This window comes from Seriola aureovittata, chromosome 22 (assembly GCF_021018895.1).
Source record: "Seriola aureovittata isolate HTS-2021-v1 ecotype China chromosome 22, ASM2101889v1, whole genome shotgun sequence".
Classification (NCBI taxonomy): Eukaryota; Metazoa; Chordata; class Actinopteri; order Carangiformes; family Carangidae; genus Seriola; species Seriola aureovittata.
In genome coordinates this window covers 1,035,900-1,055,302 of record NC_079385.1, presented here as the reverse complement: position 1 = coordinate 1,055,302, position 19,403 = coordinate 1,035,900, and the positions used below count along the sequence as shown (strand labels likewise).

Genomic DNA, 19,403 nt, shown 5'->3' with positions numbered 1-19,403 from the left:
GTTTTTTTTCTTTTTACTTACACTCTTGCTAGCACCCGCCTCAATCCTCTGCCCGAATTCACAGTGTGGCAGTTGCTAGGTAATTCTTCTACGAATCAAATAAAAGTATAGGCATTGCCACTGTTTTACCAGTTTTTATATGTTTACAGACACGGGATTGGACATAACCAGGAAGAAAACAGAAAAACAAATGAGGTTTTATTTGAAACTATGAAATTCTACATTAGAAGTGTACACAGATAGTAGCGTAGACACTCCACTGCTAATCATTTGGCGGTTTAATTACAGAGTAACGCAGACACACCATCGCACAAGTATAAATTCTCACAGTGGTGTAGGCTGCTGGTGTAACTCTGTGTAGAGCCTATGCAGAAATAAAAAACAGACATTAGTCTACTTAGCAAGGCCAATGAATGCCTTTGGTAGTCTCCATTACATGACCCTCGCCTTGCAGGACGTACTGGTCACAGATAAAATATATCTGTGTACAGGTGTCCTCTGATGTCATCTGCTCCCTGCTATTCAGTAAGAGCGCCCTGTCTAAACAGATATCATACCCAACATCAGGGCTTCCTGAACCCACAGCGAGTCAGGTCTAACCGGATGTTCATGTTCAATGTTCAATGTGCAGATGCAGACGAGTGCGCAGAGGGTTCGGACGACTGCCACATCGATGCCCTCTGCCAGAACACACCCAAGTCCTACAACTGCATCTGCAAGCCAGGCTACAAGGGAGATGGAAAGCAGTGTGAGGGTGAGTGACCTTCCTATGTTTAAACCCTGCCTCTCTTCTCCTCTCCTCTCCTCTCCTCTCTCCTCCTCTCTTTCTCCAGCATCCTGCTGCATCTTTCAGGCTTTTTCCCTCCATCATGCTTGAAAACACACATCCACATCATGTCCATTCAATCGCTATGTTCATGTGCAAGTGCAGATGGGACTTCCGTAATCCGACAACCTTTCTTCGACGCATCCTGACCTCTTTATCCCCATTTGTACAATCCATCACCTTAAGACTACAGAGACATGTAGATGGAGTTGCTGGAGAAGGATTTGTGAGCAGAGGGATGCAGCCAGGAAGAGACAGTGAAGCTGCTTTTTAACCGTCTCATCTTCAAGTGTGGCTTAAACATATTTACCTTGAGACATAGTTTGGTTGAAGCATACTGAGACCTTCATTAACCTCCTGAACAACTATTTTAACTAGGTGATACAGGTGAAGCAAGGGTTCATTAAGTAATACCATTTTCCGTCCAGTGACCATGTTCAGTATCATTGTGTCTTTCATTCAGTGAGGCAGAAAAAAGGCTGTGGTTGATTTGGTGGATGGTTGACACTGGAGTACTATAGTTAATGTTTGATTTTTACTGTTGAACTGTATCTATGGTTTACTTCAACTAAACCCTAACAAGACCAGTTCCCAGTTTCATACACATTATAATTTAAACTCATAGTTTATCAGGATCTTCAGTGTGTGGCTCAAATAGCTCATAAACAACAAGATTCAGTGGGCCAACACTGTCACATACCCAATGTGGACTCGGTTCAGGATTTGAGAGAGAGCCTAGGTTGGGACCTCCTGACTGAGCAGGGGTTAGGGTGAGACAGGGGCAGTGCCTGGCTGTGTGTTCACACCTCCACTCACTTCAGCCTCAGAGCACATCACAGCTGCAGCCTGCCCACTGCACACATACGCTTTCTCTCTGTATCTGTGATGCCGAATCCAACCCCACTCACACATGTGTTTACACACACACACACACACACACACACACACAGTGTAATCATCCCATGTACTGTATGCTCTACTGCACACAACAAGATAGATTGCCTTTCTATAAATGTTGTTACAGCGCTTTTGCATTTTCAAAACCTGGACGGGATCAAAGAATCATTTTGGTTTACAACAACCTGGGTCTCATCCATCATTCCTATCAGCTGTGATGATATTATACTCACTAAAGTTACTTTGAATAATAAAATAAAGCAACATAAATCAAAATTCATTGTGTCCACCTGCACCCCAAGCTTATTATTCACCACCACTGTCATGATATCTAATTTATGGACATATTCAGTATGTAGAAGTATAAGGTGAAGCTTGAGGTGAATTTCAATGAGGCACACTTTTCACTTCTAAAACTTTTGTATTACACACCAAACCTTGATAGATATCTGTCAGCTCTAGCTAACATAACAATTCCTGTGAGAAAGCTACTGTGAGCAGCTACTAAAAGGAATGGTCCCTGTGTGAAAGGCATCCTGGACCCCCTAATTGACACCTCCTAAAGATTTTTAATATTTACTCTAAATGAAGCTTATTATTTTATTATTTCTTGTAATTTTTTTTATTTATCTATGTTGTAAAATGTATTTTGATGCATAAATAGAGGAACAGAGGAAGTGTGGCTGAGGCAGCTAATGTAGCCATGTATCACTCCTGCAGCTGCTGCATGGACACCAACACTGGTTGTTATTCTGCCAACTGTACATTAGATACTGATGAAATAATACATGCTGAGCTCCTTCGTCCTGCACTGGTAAATTTTCATGGGAGCTGTAGTTTTTTTTGTACACTCGCAAATAATAGTTTTTTAATCCTGTAATAACTGATAATCCTGACTAACATGGAACATGAGGATTCATGTGGACTGGTGTTTGTGTCACCTAATGAATCTCAGTCCAGTGTTCCCTCTCTTTTAGCTCTGTGTTTGGTCTCCACCAGCTTCTCCTTTAGCTGCTAAATGCTCTACTGTGTTGACCAGCTGCTCTCTGACTGAGTCTGTCTGCTGTTTGCTGCTGGGCAGGTAGAGCACAGAAGCTTTTTACAGATGTTTCTTTGAAAACAACTGAATGCATTGGCAAAAAACGAGACAGAACCAGACAGTAAACAGATAAACACTGAGCTGACGCTCAGTAAAGCCGAGGGCAGCTGCAGATTGAGCTGATAATTCTCTATAGGTTCATCACTACATTGTTTTCACATTGTTATTTGATACATTGTTATTCCTATAACAATTCATTTATGCTAACATCTCTAAGTGCTGTAGTGGACGTCAGTACGTCAGACAGTAAACCACAGGAACATGCTCTCTTTTTGTAACAGAAGCTAGTGGAGCAGAGGTTAGCCTCGATTGGACACCATGACTTCAGCTCTGCAGAACATTTTCCACTCATTACAGAGGGTTTATAGCACAAACACAACTTCTCATAAGCTTTTCTGTTTTTTTTTCCTTCCATCTGTGTCCACCGGTGACTACACAGTGATGTCACTTTTGTTTGAACTGACCCTTTAGATGTAAAGGATTATTGATTGTGTAAACTAAAATCCCCAAATACATGAACTACAGCTCTGTTGTCTTTTCTGTTTTCCATATAGTGAGTGATTTATTACAGAGGAGAGACACACACACACACGCACGTGCACGCGCGCGCGCGCGCGCACACACACACACACACACACACACACACACACACACACACACACACACACACACACACTGTGAGTAACAACTGTTCCTCTGTCCTCTGAGAGCAGACAACAGAAGGTTCAGGCTTTTCAGGAATATGATCTTCCTCTCATAAAGCTGCTGTGTGAGCAGACGCGTCCTGCCAGCAGCTTTTTATTACATCACTTCACCCAGGCCAGCATCTGAATCCGTGTGTGTGTTCGTGTGTGTGTGTGTGTGTGTGTGTGTGTGTGTGTGTGATTTCTCTGTATGTCTGAGTGTGTGTGGGAGCTGTACGCTTCTACGATGGAGTTAGAATGTCAACTGCATTTTATTACATCACCAGCATTTGGATGTTCAGTGTGTGTGTGTGTGTGTGTGTTTCTGTGTGTGTGTGTGTGTGTGTGTGGTCCAGGTATTACTCATGTTGTGGGGACCAAAATCTGTTTTCACAGTCACATCTTCCTTATGGGGACACAAAGCAAGTCATGATGTGAAGGTTAGGAGTAGTAGTTGGAGACACAGCTGTGTGTGTGTGTGTGTGTGTGTGTGTGTGTGTGTGTGTGTGTGTGTGTGTGTGTTGTCTCTTGACTCAACACTGACATCTATCAAACTCCCTCTGGTGGTGACGCAGCAGCTTGTGACAGGGACGCCAAATGAAGACGGATGGTGGATAGGAGTTGACCCCTGACCCCGGTGATTAGATATGGGTGCTGTAATTGGCCAGCTGTGTTTTCCATCAACAGGCATTACGGGCCACTTTGCTGGCCAGTGCCATTAGCAGTTCTTGCTATTCCTGGAAGCACCTGGAAGCAGCAGAGCCTCTGTGCTCGCTCTCTGCATCCCACAGGTTGTGTCTGCTCCTCTTTTATCAGCATCACTCCATATCAGCAAATAGCCACTCAACAGTCAGTAGTAAAACATGCAGCGGATTATGAGAAATTGGATGAAACTAAAGGTCAGATAAAGGCTTGTTGCTCCACAGTCTTCGTGGATTGTGTGCATTGGCTCAGAAGTGTATGATCTATCCACAGTGTTATTTCCCATTTGTCATCTTATCAGCACCTGTTCATTCAGAGACCTTCAGATGCTCATCATTCTCCATATTCCTTGATGTTAAAGTGCTCTTTTTTTTATCTTGAGATAGATAGATAGATAGATAGATAGATAGATAGATAGATAGATAGATAGATAGATAGATAGATAGATAGATAGATAGATAGTAGCAAGAAGCTTCAGATAGTGATATTTACCCACAGTGAGCACAGGTGAGAAAAGAATTCTAAGTATGATCATGACTGAATGTTCACAAAATGAAACTTAAAAATGAACTCCACCTCAGTCTGTGTTTCCAGGTGTTGGAGGGTTCTACCACATATGTTAAAACAAGACTAGGTCTAAACCTAGTACATGTCTGGACCTCCTATGGACAAATCCTGATTTTATAACTGTGACATCATCTGACAAAATCACCAAACATAAATTACAGACAAAGACTTAGCTGTCCTGAGACAGACTATCTTTCTTATTTAGTCTCTCACACAGAGCACAGCCTCTGTCTGGGATCCAAAATAGTTTAGTCTTTATTTACTTCAACTTCAGAACGTAACAGACTTTTATTAGAGGCAGGTCTTTATGTCCAACTCCCTCTGTTTGATATGTAGAGTTGGTCATAGTGGTTAGTACGAAGCCACATTACTGATGACTTCTCTCTCTCCCTCCCTCTCTCCTGCTCTCTCTGCTTGGTGTGATTTATGTTAAGTTATTCATCTGCCTCTTTTAGGAATAATGATACATGTAATGAAAGTTGTTTATTTGCTGTAATGGAGGTGAGGATCATTGTATTGGAAGCGCTCCTTCTCTTCCCTGCAGTTCCCGAGCAGCCTAGAAACAACAGCAGCTTGGTAGACTGTGGCTCGGCACTCCACTGACCAGTGGTGGAAATATCATCATCACTCAGTCAACCAGTCAGTCAGTGACATTTATAGGGCTGGCCCAGCTGTTGTGGTCCAGCCAAAAACTAGTCTAGCCTTAAGTGTGCCCAGAGGGAGCTGTGTGAAGTCTGATAAATGTCCTCAGGTGACATCACTCGAGTCAGCGTCACTTGGGTCCGAAGACAGTAAAGTAAAAGATGTGTGGAGTTAGAAAGAGGAGAACTTACCAGACCTCATCTCTGCTGCAGGGTCCAAGATACATTAGCCCCTATTAGCATAACACTGTCACCAGTCAAGTTCCATTGTGGGTAATGTAGGCGCTGATAGGAACTAATCAGTTAAATAAGAAAACCTTTGTTTAACTGTGATCTAACATAAGGAAGAGGTTGGAGTCGTGGAGGGAGCTGTGGTGGGTTAGTGTCAAGTTATAACCATAGAGTGTAAATAAAGATGGACGTAGCCTCTGTGATGTCACCCACAGGTCTCAGAAGAGAGGTTTTGAAGCTCAGAGTGAGCTGCTCCAATGTAACCATCTTGGCAGTGTCTGACTCCACCCCTAGCATCTAGCTAACCCAAAAATGGACAAAGAGGCGGGGCATGTGTAGAGCCGAGATTTCATTTCATGATGGTTTTTTGGCAAACATACACTCACCCACCTGTCACTCAAGGGGGCCACACCCTCAATTACATATATAACTTTACTAAAATGTAAACAGGCAAGTTATATAAAAATTCACCCCCTGTGCAGTTGTCATGAAGGAGGAAATTAGCTAGAGAGAACAAAACTGCCATAAAGATGGACATTTTAACATGAGAGTCTATGGGTATTGACGCAGTGTTGGAGCCAGACTCTAGTGGTCATTACAGGAACTGCAGGCTTTAGCACTTCAGTGTTGACTTCATTTTTCAGCCTTGGAGGTTTGATGCTTGATTATAACGACCACGCTGTACACCTGCATGTAAAGGCTGCAGGCTCCAAGATATATTAGCTGCTATTAGCCTAACAGACCTGAACATCTGGCTGAACTATCACCAGTCAAGTTCCATTGTGCATGCTTCTAGTGAGCTGGTAGGCAAACAGCAGATGAACCAACCAGTGATTTTGATGGCTGAAGCTGCTGATGCCAGTCAGCTAATGCGTGTCTGGGTCTGCCTGAACCAATGCTGTGCTTCATTCAGTTAGAAAGGTAAAATTCTAGCTTTCTGTCTAACAGCAGGCATTTATACTGAAAGTAGCACTGCATCTAAACAACACATTGGTCCACTGAGGTAAAGACACCTCCCATAAAAAACAATGTCATTAGTGCAAGCAGCTTTTTACAAGCCATAGTTTTATTGTTAAGTGATCTTTAGTGGCTAGTCATTACAGCAAATGACAGCACCCTCTAGTGGCCGTAGTAATTATGATGGGAGCAAAGGAGGAAGTCAGGTGATGCTGTTATAGAACTACAAGGTAGGGAGGAGGTTGGGGTGGTAACCCAAACGTGATTTTTCCTTATACTGCAGCAGATAACTGCAATAATCTTTCAAATGTGGATACAAGCACCATTTATTTCGCCATTAATTTGAAAAATCCTATTAGCCAATTGAAATTTGAAAATTTTAAGATGGCCGCCATTTCTGACATAGCACATATTTTGGCACAGAATTTTCCCCATGGGACAGATTCCAATTATTTTGTAATGTAATTCTATGTTTTAGACAATGAGGATGTCAAATTCCCAACTCTTACACTTCCTCAGAGCTTTATTTGTGCAATTTCTAATATGTAATGTGAAAAATTGTGCATAAAACACAATGTATTTGCAAACCATTTATTATATTGTTATATAATATAATAATAATAATATATATTATATTAATGATGTACCAAAAGTTCTGTAAGAATTAACAATCTACTTTTTTACTTGTCTTAACGTTAGCTTGCTAGGCTAACTTCCTGGCACTTAGGCTAGTTAATGAGCTTTTTTGTGAGTAATATTTTTAATATTTTTTTTGTGACTAATATTTATTTGTGACTAATATTTTTGCTGAAATATACTTTCATTTCATTTTTTTTTTTTTTTTTTTACAGTGTACTACATTTCACCTTCTACATTGTTAAAATGTTTGATTATTCATATGAGAAAATTATATTTCCTTGCCAGGAATGGCAGACATCGTGATTTTTCGAGTTGCTAACATGTTTTATCTAAAGAGTAATATCCAAGGAGGATTTGTGCCAAGTTTAGCATTTGTGTCAACTTTTGAAAAAATTTCCCTGAAGCATGCAGTTATCGGCTGCACTATTAAACCTAACCAAGTTGTTTTTGAGCCTAAACCCAACCAAACCTTAACCACAGCATATCTTATTAATCATAAGAGGGTTAGTTATTTGTCTTTCAACAGTTTAATATACAGACAGGTTACAAATCAAATGAAAAACCAACATAAAGTCTTAGTGTTGGTGTTGTTCCATGACAAGCTGCCAGAAGAGTTCTGTTTCTGAACTCTCCTAAAGTATGAACACTGTTCTTCATAAACATATTCCTTCATTTGTGTTTAGATGGTGGCGGAGAGCGCTGACTAACATGACAGTCAACTGGATTGATATCTGGTGACTATGAAGGTCATAGCATATTATCAAACCATTCAGTGACCCTTCATGCCCTATGGATGGGGGCATGTCATCCTGTTACTGTATATCATCTGTGGTGTATCTCCTGCTGCTGGTAGGGGTAGGGTATCAGAGGGGAGGGACAAACCATCTACATGGTTGTTTAGGTTGGGGCAGTTGCTGGAAACAGGAAGAATAGGCTTACTTCTCTCTGAACAGGGTCTCTGCTCTGTAATGCAAACTGTGCAGCTGTGTGCATTTGTATTGGCAGGTACTCAATATTAAATGACCTGGACCAGGATCAGGGGTTAAAACACTTGATTGGGACTTGAAAACATATTAGAGATTGACCTTATGTCCAGTTCTTGAAAACTTTCATGTTTCCTAAGTAAAACACATTTCACAGATATTTCCCAGGAAAATCCTTTATTTGCTCACAGTTGACTATAAACCCTGTGAGGTACAGAGCAAAACACCAAAACAGTGAGAGCTAAGCAACAAAAAGCTGCTAAAGAAAGCTAAAATGTACAAAGACGTACAATCAATAGCTAAATGTACTGCTCAGGCAAAAAATGACTGAAGAAATCTGCACTACCAATAAAATATTGGTAGTCAGATGTAGAGGGATTATTTTTTACTTCTCTTTCTGTAAAGAAAGCAACAGGAACATAGGTTGTACTGATGATCACATTATTAATGTGAAGGCTCCAGAGGGATGTGGCCTGTGTGAGAAAACTCTGGCTCGCTCTTGAGCTTTTGTAACGGCTGGGATTGAAGCCCCGGTGACCAAGGGAGACGACCTGTGCTCTCAGCCTCTGCTACATTTCCGCACTACAAATTAGCAGCTTGCAGGCCACATTGTTCAGCCAGTAGCTGAGCGGGACTCAGCGGGATCACATCCCAGCCACAGCTAGTCTCACCCAGAATTTCACTCAGACTCATCATGGGTGTTTTCGCTCTTCACACCGAGCGTCTGAGTGCTTCCATCTGTACAGTATCCTAAGAAGAGCCATTTTCTCAAGTGAATGTGCTTCTCTGGGAGCTGCTCACCGCTGACATCTGAGCTGGCTTTCATGAACGCTGCCCTGTCTGTAGACTTTTCCACTAGCTGATACTGCCGGCTCGTTATGGAAAAATGTGAACTTTTATTCCTGTCAAATGAAGAGCATGTGGGAGGAGCTGTGTATCACTCAAGCCTGCTTTACTGCACATTTGCAAGTGTGTGTGTGTGTGTGTGTGTGTGTGTGTGTGTGTGTGTGTGTGCAGAACAGTGCCTGAGTTGTCTCCCTGTTTATAGAGAGATGTAGAAAAGCCGTAGCCGGCTGTTGATAGAGTTAAAAATTCAGAGGATTATGATTGGACGAATCACTGTGAATCCAACAGACTTTGTTGTGTTTTCAGAGTTCAGAGGAGAGGTACTGGGAGATCAGTGGCGACATCCCTGCTGTAGAAAATCATCTTAACTATGTTAAATCTCATAAATGTTTAATTATTATTTTCTTTATTTTGCCTTTTTTCAGCATGGGTTTGCTAGAATTCATTCTGAGGTACTGAGGGTGAACTTCTTAAAGGTCCATATAGCATAAAGGTAGATGTCCATGTGTTGTTTGATCATAAAGCAGGTCTAGGTTCTATTGTAGTACTGATGCTGCACACAGGAAGCTTCATGTTGAGCCAGACTTTGTAGGCAAGTCCACTCTAAAAAGGTTTATCAGAGGTCAGGATTCCATCTGGGATGAGTACTTGTGTTTATTGGCCAGGAAGATGCTGCATTGGATTGTGGTAAAACTTGTCCGAGTGCAGTGAGAAGGCTGTGTTAGCGGCAGAGCTCAGTCTGAACATGAGATAATGGCAACAAAGCTACATCTATACTTGATGCACAGGAGTCTCATCATGAATATCTACAGTATGGGGTTTAATTTAACTTCCCTGTAATGTGTTCAGATTATTGAGACTTTTTCAGAAAACTTGGAAAGAACCAGTCACAGGTCAGATCTCTTACATGTTAGCAAGTGTGATGTATACACAACCCACTACTTTTCCTCAGGCTTTCTCAGGTAACACTGCGGCACTTAGTATTTGCCATTTCTAAACCACTTTTCTTGGTAAAGTTTGATCCTGTTTGCATAAAATAAAAATCTTTTACTTCAAAATATTTTGTCCTTCCCCTTTTCCCCACTGACTCACTCATGCTTCCTGAGTCCATTCATGCAGCTTGTCCATTGGTCATTTAGGTATGAAATTTACTATTTAGTGACAATTTTTTTGGGTAGATAACACCCTGTAACTACTAAACTGCAAACTGCAGCATTGCTTTTATATCCTTTATTCATTATCTAGATCAAGAGGCTGGTGTGACCACACCTTGTGTTTGTTCTTTGTAAGACTGGAACATATGAAGACAGAGACAAAGACCCTGCAGTCTTAAGCCCAGATTCTAGTCAGCTCCTCCATTACTCTGTGCCACAGTGATGAACACCTGACCTGTTTTACAGAGACAGACAGAGAATGAGCATCTCATGGGAGGAAAAGATGGCGATGGAGATGGCGCAGGTGGGAGGGCGAGGGGGAGAGGTAGCAGACAATTACTAGGCCATTGTCTGCCTGGCGTCTGCACCTCCGTCATCAATCAGCCACTCTCCTCACTGGCTAGCGACAGACACACACACACACACACCTAAATTCACACACATGCTAACCCACCCAACAAAGATTCCCTCCCTCTCCTGTGTCTGTCTGCCTCTCCCAGGCTCAGACTCAGTAAAGCAGGTCAGATTCAGTGAGGCTCAGGTTTTATATATAGATCCAGTGACCTCATGGCAGCATCTCCAACCAGCCCTCCTGTCACTCTCCGACACATGATGTCTGCTGCTGTGGGCTGGAAATGTCACTCACAGGAAGTCCTTACAGCATGGTACTGACTCCAGCTTTAACTCACCTCACATGTTTGTGCGTGATGCGTGTGTACAGAGACCTTTATATAATAACACACACATACACACTGTCTGTCTCGTCATTCTCTGAAAGAATGAAAATGAGTGGCCCCTGCCTTGATAATCAGGCTCTGACTTTGTGGCTTTTCTTATTCTCCCGGCTAATGGAGTATGACATGCTATAGTTTAGAAAAATACAAATATTTACATTATTGCTGGTTTTGCCCTGTTATCCAACCTCATGAATTAGCTCATATGGTTGTTATTCTGGGACACAGCTGAGTGGAAATAGTTGGTGAAAACTTCTGTTCTTCTTTATGTGGCTGTCAAAGCCACTGATTAAAACCTCTACAGGTTTTAATTTTGAAAAAAAAATAATGTTAAGAAATGTAAACTCATATATTTATAGAACAAGGTCTCAGCAATCGAGCAATATCTCAGTGTTTGTCCTGTCATTACTAAACCTTGGTCAACAAAGTCAACTATTTAGTCTTATATTCTTTTAGAGCTTTTAAATCATTGTGTCTACAGCATAGGTTGAATATTCACTTTTGGTCCTTTTTTTAAAACCATGTCACATCCACTCCTTTAAAAACTTCAACATCATGCAACTTGATATCGTTATTAACAAGCTGTTATTGCTTGTTATTCCTCCACGCCGGTACCAGTCAGAGCCGGAGGCATATTGCATTCACGTTCTCCGTCCCTCAGTAACATCTTGACAGAACCGCTTCAAATTTGGTACAAACATTCATTTGGACTGAAATTATTTTTTGTCAAAAGTCAAGGTCACCTCAAATCACAAAGTGTTTAGTTACCTCACACTTTGTCTTGTAGCTCAAGACTTCCCAGAGCAATTTGAAAATAAAAAGTTCACACAAATGGTTCATATTTTCTATGACTCTGGATAAACAGGGATGTAACCTGAAACTAGTCGGAGAGGAGGAGGAATACAACCATGAGGAGGTGATTGTAGTTTGTGGTTTTTCTTGGTTTAGTCTTATGACGTCTAAATGTCATTATTGCACGCACATTGGCTAAAGTGTTAGCAAGCTAATATATGTGGATACCCAGCAGACATGGAGCAACACTGGCTTTCATTAGAGTTGAGTTCTGGTCACCTCAACAAAATAAGCCCAATATTTAATCTCCTTGTGGCTCTGTTTTGGTCTCCACCAGCTGCCTGGAGGCAGGGTTGATATGACTGAGACTGAAATATACAGTAAACAAGCTTTAAAACCAAAACTGTGAGCAAACAGAGGCTGAGGAGCTGTGTAATATTACTGTGAACGACCCCTGTCACATTACACATTGTCATGTTAAAACATCAATATTAAAACATAGTCATATAATCTTGCAGATATTGTAAATGTGTAGTTTCTTTACATTTCCTCACTACATCATTTCTTGAAATCTTCTTCACAGTCTTTGAACAGAGAACAGAAACCTGCACACGATGAGAGCAGCATCCTCTTCCCTCCCTTTCCCCTCCGCCCTTCAGTGTGTCTGTCCGGTTAGAGGGCGCTGGGCCATCAGTGAAGGCGCCTAATTCACTTGATGAGATGTGGTGCGTAAACATTTCACCGGCAATTAGAAAACGTGGCCATGTGAGCGGAAGCAGCTGCTAGTCCGAAGCTGTCAGGGCGCCGCTGTCAGATGTCAACAACAGCTCAGGGGCAGGAAGTGGCACCGTTTGGGGCCAAGTAGACCCACCTCCACCAACCTCTCCCACCTTCCTCTAATCTCTGTCACACACACCTACACACACTTCAAACCCTCTCCCCATTCTCTCCATCACCTCAACACACACCACCACCAAACACTTTAGTCTCTGACTTGAAAGAAATGAATAACTTGAATGAGCTTGTGTTTTGATATGTGCACAAAACCACAGTGACTGCCAGATACTGTAGGGCACGAACAGTGAACCTCAGACTAATCAGATTCCTTAAGGTGAGCTAGCAGCTCTTTAAGGCCTGTCAGCAGCACACATGACTCAAACAGCTGGGTTGATGTTATTCCCATTATCTAACTAATCAGTGGGATGGTTGCTGTTGTTATTCAAATCAGTTATTTTAAAATTGGATTCATCTGACAACAGAAACAAAGACATGTCAATGATAAGACCACATCACATCATGCACTGTGTGTGGCTTCAGCATTGCTAGAAACAGTGATATCTTTGAGTGCGATTTAGAGGTGGAGATTGGAGATATGGATAAGACCCAATCAGGAGAGATTGTGGGTGTCTGTTTCTGTCCGGCCAGACTACAACACAACACAAGAATCTTGTGGAGGCCAAATGTAGGAAAAGTGATTAAAACTAGGACAAATTAGTGTAGATTTGGCCTGAGTCTTTAGATCCCAGGGCAGGTGTGAATATCCCCAACCTGCAACTGCAGTTTGCCTCAGACAGATAAACCAGATTCCTACCTGTCCATAGAATGTTCAGGTGTGACCCTCCTGTTCTCTTCAGCTAATAATGTTTTGCATTACAGTACAGTTTATCCATTCTGGAGAATGATTTATAAATGCTCTGATTTTGCCCTGGTAGCCTGTATATAGTTATATATCTAACTATATAATAGTTAAGGTGCACACCACATAAGTGTAATGTTTGTCTCCTGGCTGGAGGTGTCTGGTGTCTGTTGACCTTTGGCCACCAAAATCTAATCAGTTCATCCCTCAGTCCAAATTAATGTTTGTGTCAAATTTGAAAAAAATCCCTTAAGGTGTTACAGATATATTGCGTTCAGTAGGCCAAAAACATGTTTTGTGAGGTCACCATGACCTTGACCTTTGACCACTTAAAAAAAAGTGAATGTTTTTGCCAAATTTGAAGCACTTCCGTCAAGACGTTACTGAGATATCGCGTCCATGAGAATGGGATGGACAGATGAAAATAACCTTTAAAACACCAGCTTAGTGAATGAAAGGCAAGACAGAGAGAGGAAAATATGTGTAGTGTTAATGTAGACTCAGTCTGTCTGTTTGAAGTATTTCAGCCACAAATTAATCACCTGCTGCTTTTCAGTCACCCTCAGTGAAGCCCCCCCCCCCCGTTCTCCTTTACTTCTCGTCTTTACCTTCTCCATTCATCTATGACAGATGAAAAGCAGAGCACATAGGAGGTGCCACATCCTGCTGAACCGAGCCATCTGAACTGGCAGCACAGCGAAGTGTCCAAACAACCTTTCCCCAAACAGTCGCCCTCTTCAGCTCACCCTAATTGGTTGCAAATGCCTTTTAGGATGAGCCACTGATGGCTGTGGGGAGTTTATATACACAAGACTTACGCTCTTTAAAGCATAATTCCACCATGATTGATTTTTTCTTGTCATTTGTTATGTTTTCCCTTCCTTTAAAGTGAACTCTGCCTGTTGTCACACACATGCAGCTCATTTGAAGCTATTTGGTCACTTTTTGAAGAAGGCTCAGGTTCCTGCTTCGTATTAGAGTATTGAATGTAATAGGATGAGATATTTATCTTCTCATCTAATTCCAATCATGCTGGAGTGGCCCTTCAAGTCCAGAGATGGGGCTCCTTTGTCAGAAATCAGACAAACAGAGTTCAAATGCACTGATGTGTGTTGGCCTGCATAATTGGCTTCCGGTAAACATGTCTTTGGCGCTTCATGGTGCAGAATGTGGCATTGATTTGGCTTTTTTCATAACGGTTTCTAACAAAGTGAAACCTCTCAGATGAGGGTCTTTTCATGTTTATGTCTGTCTCCTTTTTGACTCTTCAGAGAGATTTTACTGCAGCCAAAATCACCACGTTAAAAGGACGAACATGTCTGAGTGTGTATGTGTATGTGTTGCACATGTAGTGTGTGAATGTGTTCATTTTAAATCCTCACGTCTGTACTTGTGGTATGTGAGTCCGTATGCGCATTTGTTGTTTTCTGTGCGCATCGGCACGTTTGCATGTGTTCTTGTCTTGGTAATGTGTGTATATATGCTCAGTGTCCTGGTCAGGCTTTTGTCCACATGCAGGATGAGGAAGCTGAGAGCTATGTCTGTCTATGGTATGTATGTGTGTGTGTCTGTCAGCCGTCACTGTTGTGTGCCAACATCTCGTTCCTGCTCGGAGACATCAGTCTCCACCTATCCATCAAACCTGAGTCACTGAGAGTTTTCAACTGCTTCCTGAAAAGCTTTGTCATCCAAACAAAGAAAGCCTAGACTCGTATTAAGTTCACCACTGCTGATCTGTTGGACCTAAATTTTCATCTGCTTTAGTCACACCAGTGTCTAGGTGTCACACACACTGTTACACCAGCTGTCCTTGAAATTGTGTCTGTGTACGACTAATTTGTTCGACATATTTTGAAGAGGCAGTAATCATCTTCTTTCAGTCAGAGAAGCTCCATGTCCCTGTGTAGGATGGTGGGGTCATACTGTCAGGACACAGCATCATGTTCTGACTGTGGTCAGGTTTAACTTAGTGAAATACTTTGATTAAGGTGAGGCAGTGATTGTAGTTTTGGCTAAATTTTCACAAAGTAAACATGTCCTGTTGTGTAACCTGAACCATTAAAAAGATTCATCATGCTGCAGTTGCTGTGACTGGACGCTATATTGTAGGAAAACAAATTAAATTTATTGTCAGTCAGTGTGTTACATACAATATGTTCAGTATGAACTCTAGATTCACTAATCATGCTGATAAAAAAAAAAAAAAAAACTTTATTCAGGTGGCACGTAGTTTTTTCTCATAACATATTTACTGTTGCTAATATAAAAATCCAAGGACACAGGGTTGGTGAGATCCTGGTTTAGTAACCATGGCTCTAGGGATGATGGTGTTGTCACTGGGTTGGTCCCCTTCTTTGGTCCAGACTCAAATATCCTGATAACTCGATGTCACAGGAAAAGTAATAAAGCATTTCCTTAATTTCATATTTTAATCGGCATTATGGACAATTTAGAAGTGATTGATTAATCCATCAATAAATACTTCAGATTTTAAAACGGATTTACAAAAACAACATAAAACACTAAATAAACCATTTATTAATTTATGAATAAACAGTAGAATTTGAAAAACTATTTGAAAAGGCATTTTAAAAATGGGAATACATTCCTGGATTCCCTCTTCAATTTCCATTTCCTTTTCCTATTAGCTAATCGATTAGCTTAGTCATTTAGCTTCTCCTTTTAGCCTTTCTGTGACACCCTGGGCTTCAGTGCTGGTAAAACCAGGCTAAACAATCCCTTTGCTGAACCTGTAACTTTTCCTGTAATGAGGTTGATATTTGTGCTTCACAGACAACTATCTTCATTATTAGATGGATTACTATAAAATTTGCTGCAGATATTCGAGGTCCCTAGAGGATAAATTCTACTGACTTCTATCTGCCAAAAATGTCCTCTCTGTCAGGGTCTGAATGGTTTTAAGGGAAATGACTCTACTACTTAAACTGTCTCTTTAATTATTACCTCCCAGCTCAACGTGGTGGTAAATTCCCAAAACACATCAGATTGCCATATACAGTATGATATACTGAGTGCATTATAGTTTGCTGCTACAGTCCGAAAAACATTCAAATTCCTGCCAGTGATTGTTACAATTAGAAGACCTTTAAATATTTATCTGCACTAAATAATAACTATTGATTCTTCAGTCTAAAAATTATTATATTGGTATTGTCCTTCAAAATAATAAATAAACAGTATATTTTGCTCAAGAATACATTTGGTAAAACTGAGGGAATGAGTTGGTTGAGTCTGGTGTTGTGGTGTTTGTGACATATAGAAAGTCTTTTTGTTATCACACCTGCAAGAGGAGGGAAGGGGCTGCTATCAGTGATGTCACTGATATCAGTTGTCAAACTGTTGGACATGCTGAAAGACAGGTAGATAGACAGACGGGTAGATAAGCGAGCAGGTATGTAAGTGGAGCGCTGACAGACAGACAGCAGAGGAGGATGTGGGATGGGGTCTTCCTCGCTGCCTGGCAGATCTCCTGCTGTTCACACGGAGGGGAGGGCTGTTTATTTAAGTGGCTCCGCATGGCAACCACTTGTGAGTGGCTCCTGTGAAAGACTCCACAGGCTCGGCATGGAGATGTGGGTTGATGGGGGGGGGGGGGCATCTGCTTCCTCACCTTCCACCCAAACTACCCCCACCTTATCCCTCCCTTCCAGCATCATTGCAACTGGGGGTATTATTGTAGAACAACATTGAAGTCATTTATCAGAACATCATCATCATCATCATCATCATCCTCTGTTTGGATATAGTCACCTGCTGCCTCATATCTGTTTGTCTTCTTGTTATCCCTATCTCCTGCTCCAACAAACACACTGTCATAATACTGTCACTAGACTCTTTATTTAGCGGCTCTGACTGATGTCCAGACATGAGTAATGTCTGCAGTCCTGAAAAATGTATCTGAATCATATACAGCCACCAGGGGCAGGTGATGGCCCTTGGAAGCTCCTATTATTTCCCATGGTTACTGATCAGAGAGCTGGCAAACGCAAAGCAATCTAGGAAGTGATCGATAACTCAAAAGACAAATAAATAAGTGTATATATAACTGTATTAGTCAAATCTGTACTGACAATGTGTTGAATTCACATAGATTCTACATCACTGTTTAAGAAACAGCTTCCAATTCCACCACAGATGCCTTAAAAATATAAAAATCACGTGTCCAGTGATTGATGGGAAGGGCTGTGTGACATTACACACCACTGACAAGGAAACAGTCAGTAAATCAGAAACTTTGACCAAACCAGTTGCAGTTTTATGTTTGTAATGATGGATGATCTCACTGTGTAAGTACAAGAGTCAATGCCAACAAACGGCCTCAGAGAGAGGAAAATATTCCTGTGTAACAACTGACAGTGTGCACACAACGGCAGAACTAAAAGACAAAATAAAATCCTCTCTCTTTCAGACATGGATGAGTGTGAGAACGACTACAACGGGGGCTGCGTCCATGAATGCATCAACATACCAGGAAACTACAGGTGCACCTGCTATGATGGATTCATGCTGGCCCACGACGGACACAACTGTCTGGGTAAGAATAGTCTGTTTAAATACATTCGTCCTCCTCTATGTGTGTGTTTGTGTTAATATGACTGTGTGTGTGTGTGTGTGTCATCATGGCAAAATGTTGTCCTGCAGGAACTACCACACAGGTAGCTTTGAGCACTTTGGCAGGTGTTTGTCAGCCTGTCTATTTGTGGACAGATTTTTGTCAGTAGTGGACGTTGTGGTCTGAACCATGAACAGTCAACTTAACCGGCGATGATATAACAAGCAGGAATGAGTTGATGGATCTCTTCCATCACCTCAACTGTGTATGATGACTACTGAGTGATAATGATCATCAATAATAATAATTATCCATCATTGATGGGCGGTCGGAAAAGTGCAGAAAGCAGTCACATGACTTTTGTTTACCATTGTTTAGAGAGAGACAGAGAGAGAGAGAGAGAGACAGAGAGAGAGAGAGAGAGAGAGAGAGAGAGAGACTACTGCCCTTCACCTAATATTCTTCTAACTTATTGACATGATATAAATATGAATATTTCAATATTTCTGCTATGACACACATGTAGCCTCCGCTTTCTCCTGTAATCAAAAACAACAAAACAACTAATGATAATAATGAATGTATAACTAGTCTGGTGCCTGTTACACCAATAAACTGGTGGTTTGTGAGGGAGGCTCGGGATGGAGATGTTTTAGTCCTCCCCTGCCGGGCAAGGTGCAGACAGGCACCAAACTTTAAAGGATGAGGAACTGAGATCAAAATGAAGACTGAGTTAGAAGACATGTTTCGTCCAATCCACAAGGACCGAACATCAACATGTTGACGGTCTCCTGATCTTGACAGAATGCTTGATTGTGGTATGACTGAATATTTGTCAGAATGTGTTGAAGCTCAGTGGGGTTGAAATGCAAGGTTGCGCGCTATATTAAAAAAAGTTTCACTTTTTTTTCAGTGAAATCTAAAGGATTTTAGGCCCAATGGAAGTTTTAAATTCATGTTGGGCTTTCTTTGTGTACCAGTAGACAAGGTTGCCTTTCCGTTTATTCTTCCTGCTGTGCACCAGGAAACAGGGTTAGTTAACAGCAGTAGTTACTGTGTAGTTACTTCAGTCGCTTCCGACTTAACGCTGACTGAACGATGCTTGAGCGCTGCTGTAGCAGAGATGGATGGAATTCGCGTTACCGACGGAGGCGGCGTGCATTACAGCGTCGCGCTGGAAAAGTGAGTAATGTTTCCATCACTGCTGATTGGAGCTGGAGTCGATAAACATCCGTGACTTCTGCAGAGTCATTTGACCTAGGAATGAATGCTGATTGTACCCCTTCCCCTCTGAAGACAAAAGCCAGATGTTAGTGGGTGTTAGTGGGTTTTTGGCCAGTGTGAAAGGGGTTTAAGTGTGCATCAGTGTTCATCTATCCGCGGTGTGTATTGGTGAGTGTATGAGGTTTTATGGGTATGTGTCTATGCATCCATATAATTCAG

General features: G+C 41.6%; 1 protein-coding gene across 3 annotated transcripts in view; it reads left to right on the top strand.

Moving 5' to 3' along the window:
- scube1 (signal peptide, CUB domain, EGF-like 1) overlaps positions 1–19,403 on the top strand; it is a 111,101-nt gene that overhangs the window by 3,168 nt on the left and 88,530 nt on the right. For all 3 annotated transcript variants that reach the window (XM_056367876.1, XM_056367875.1, XM_056367874.1), the window contains exons 2-3: positions 632–754; positions 17,817–17,942. In XM_056367876.1, the coding sequence (XP_056223851.1) occupies positions 632–754; positions 17,817–17,942 (249 nt within the window). The remainder of the gene's footprint in view (positions 1–631; positions 755–17,816; positions 17,943–19,403) is intronic.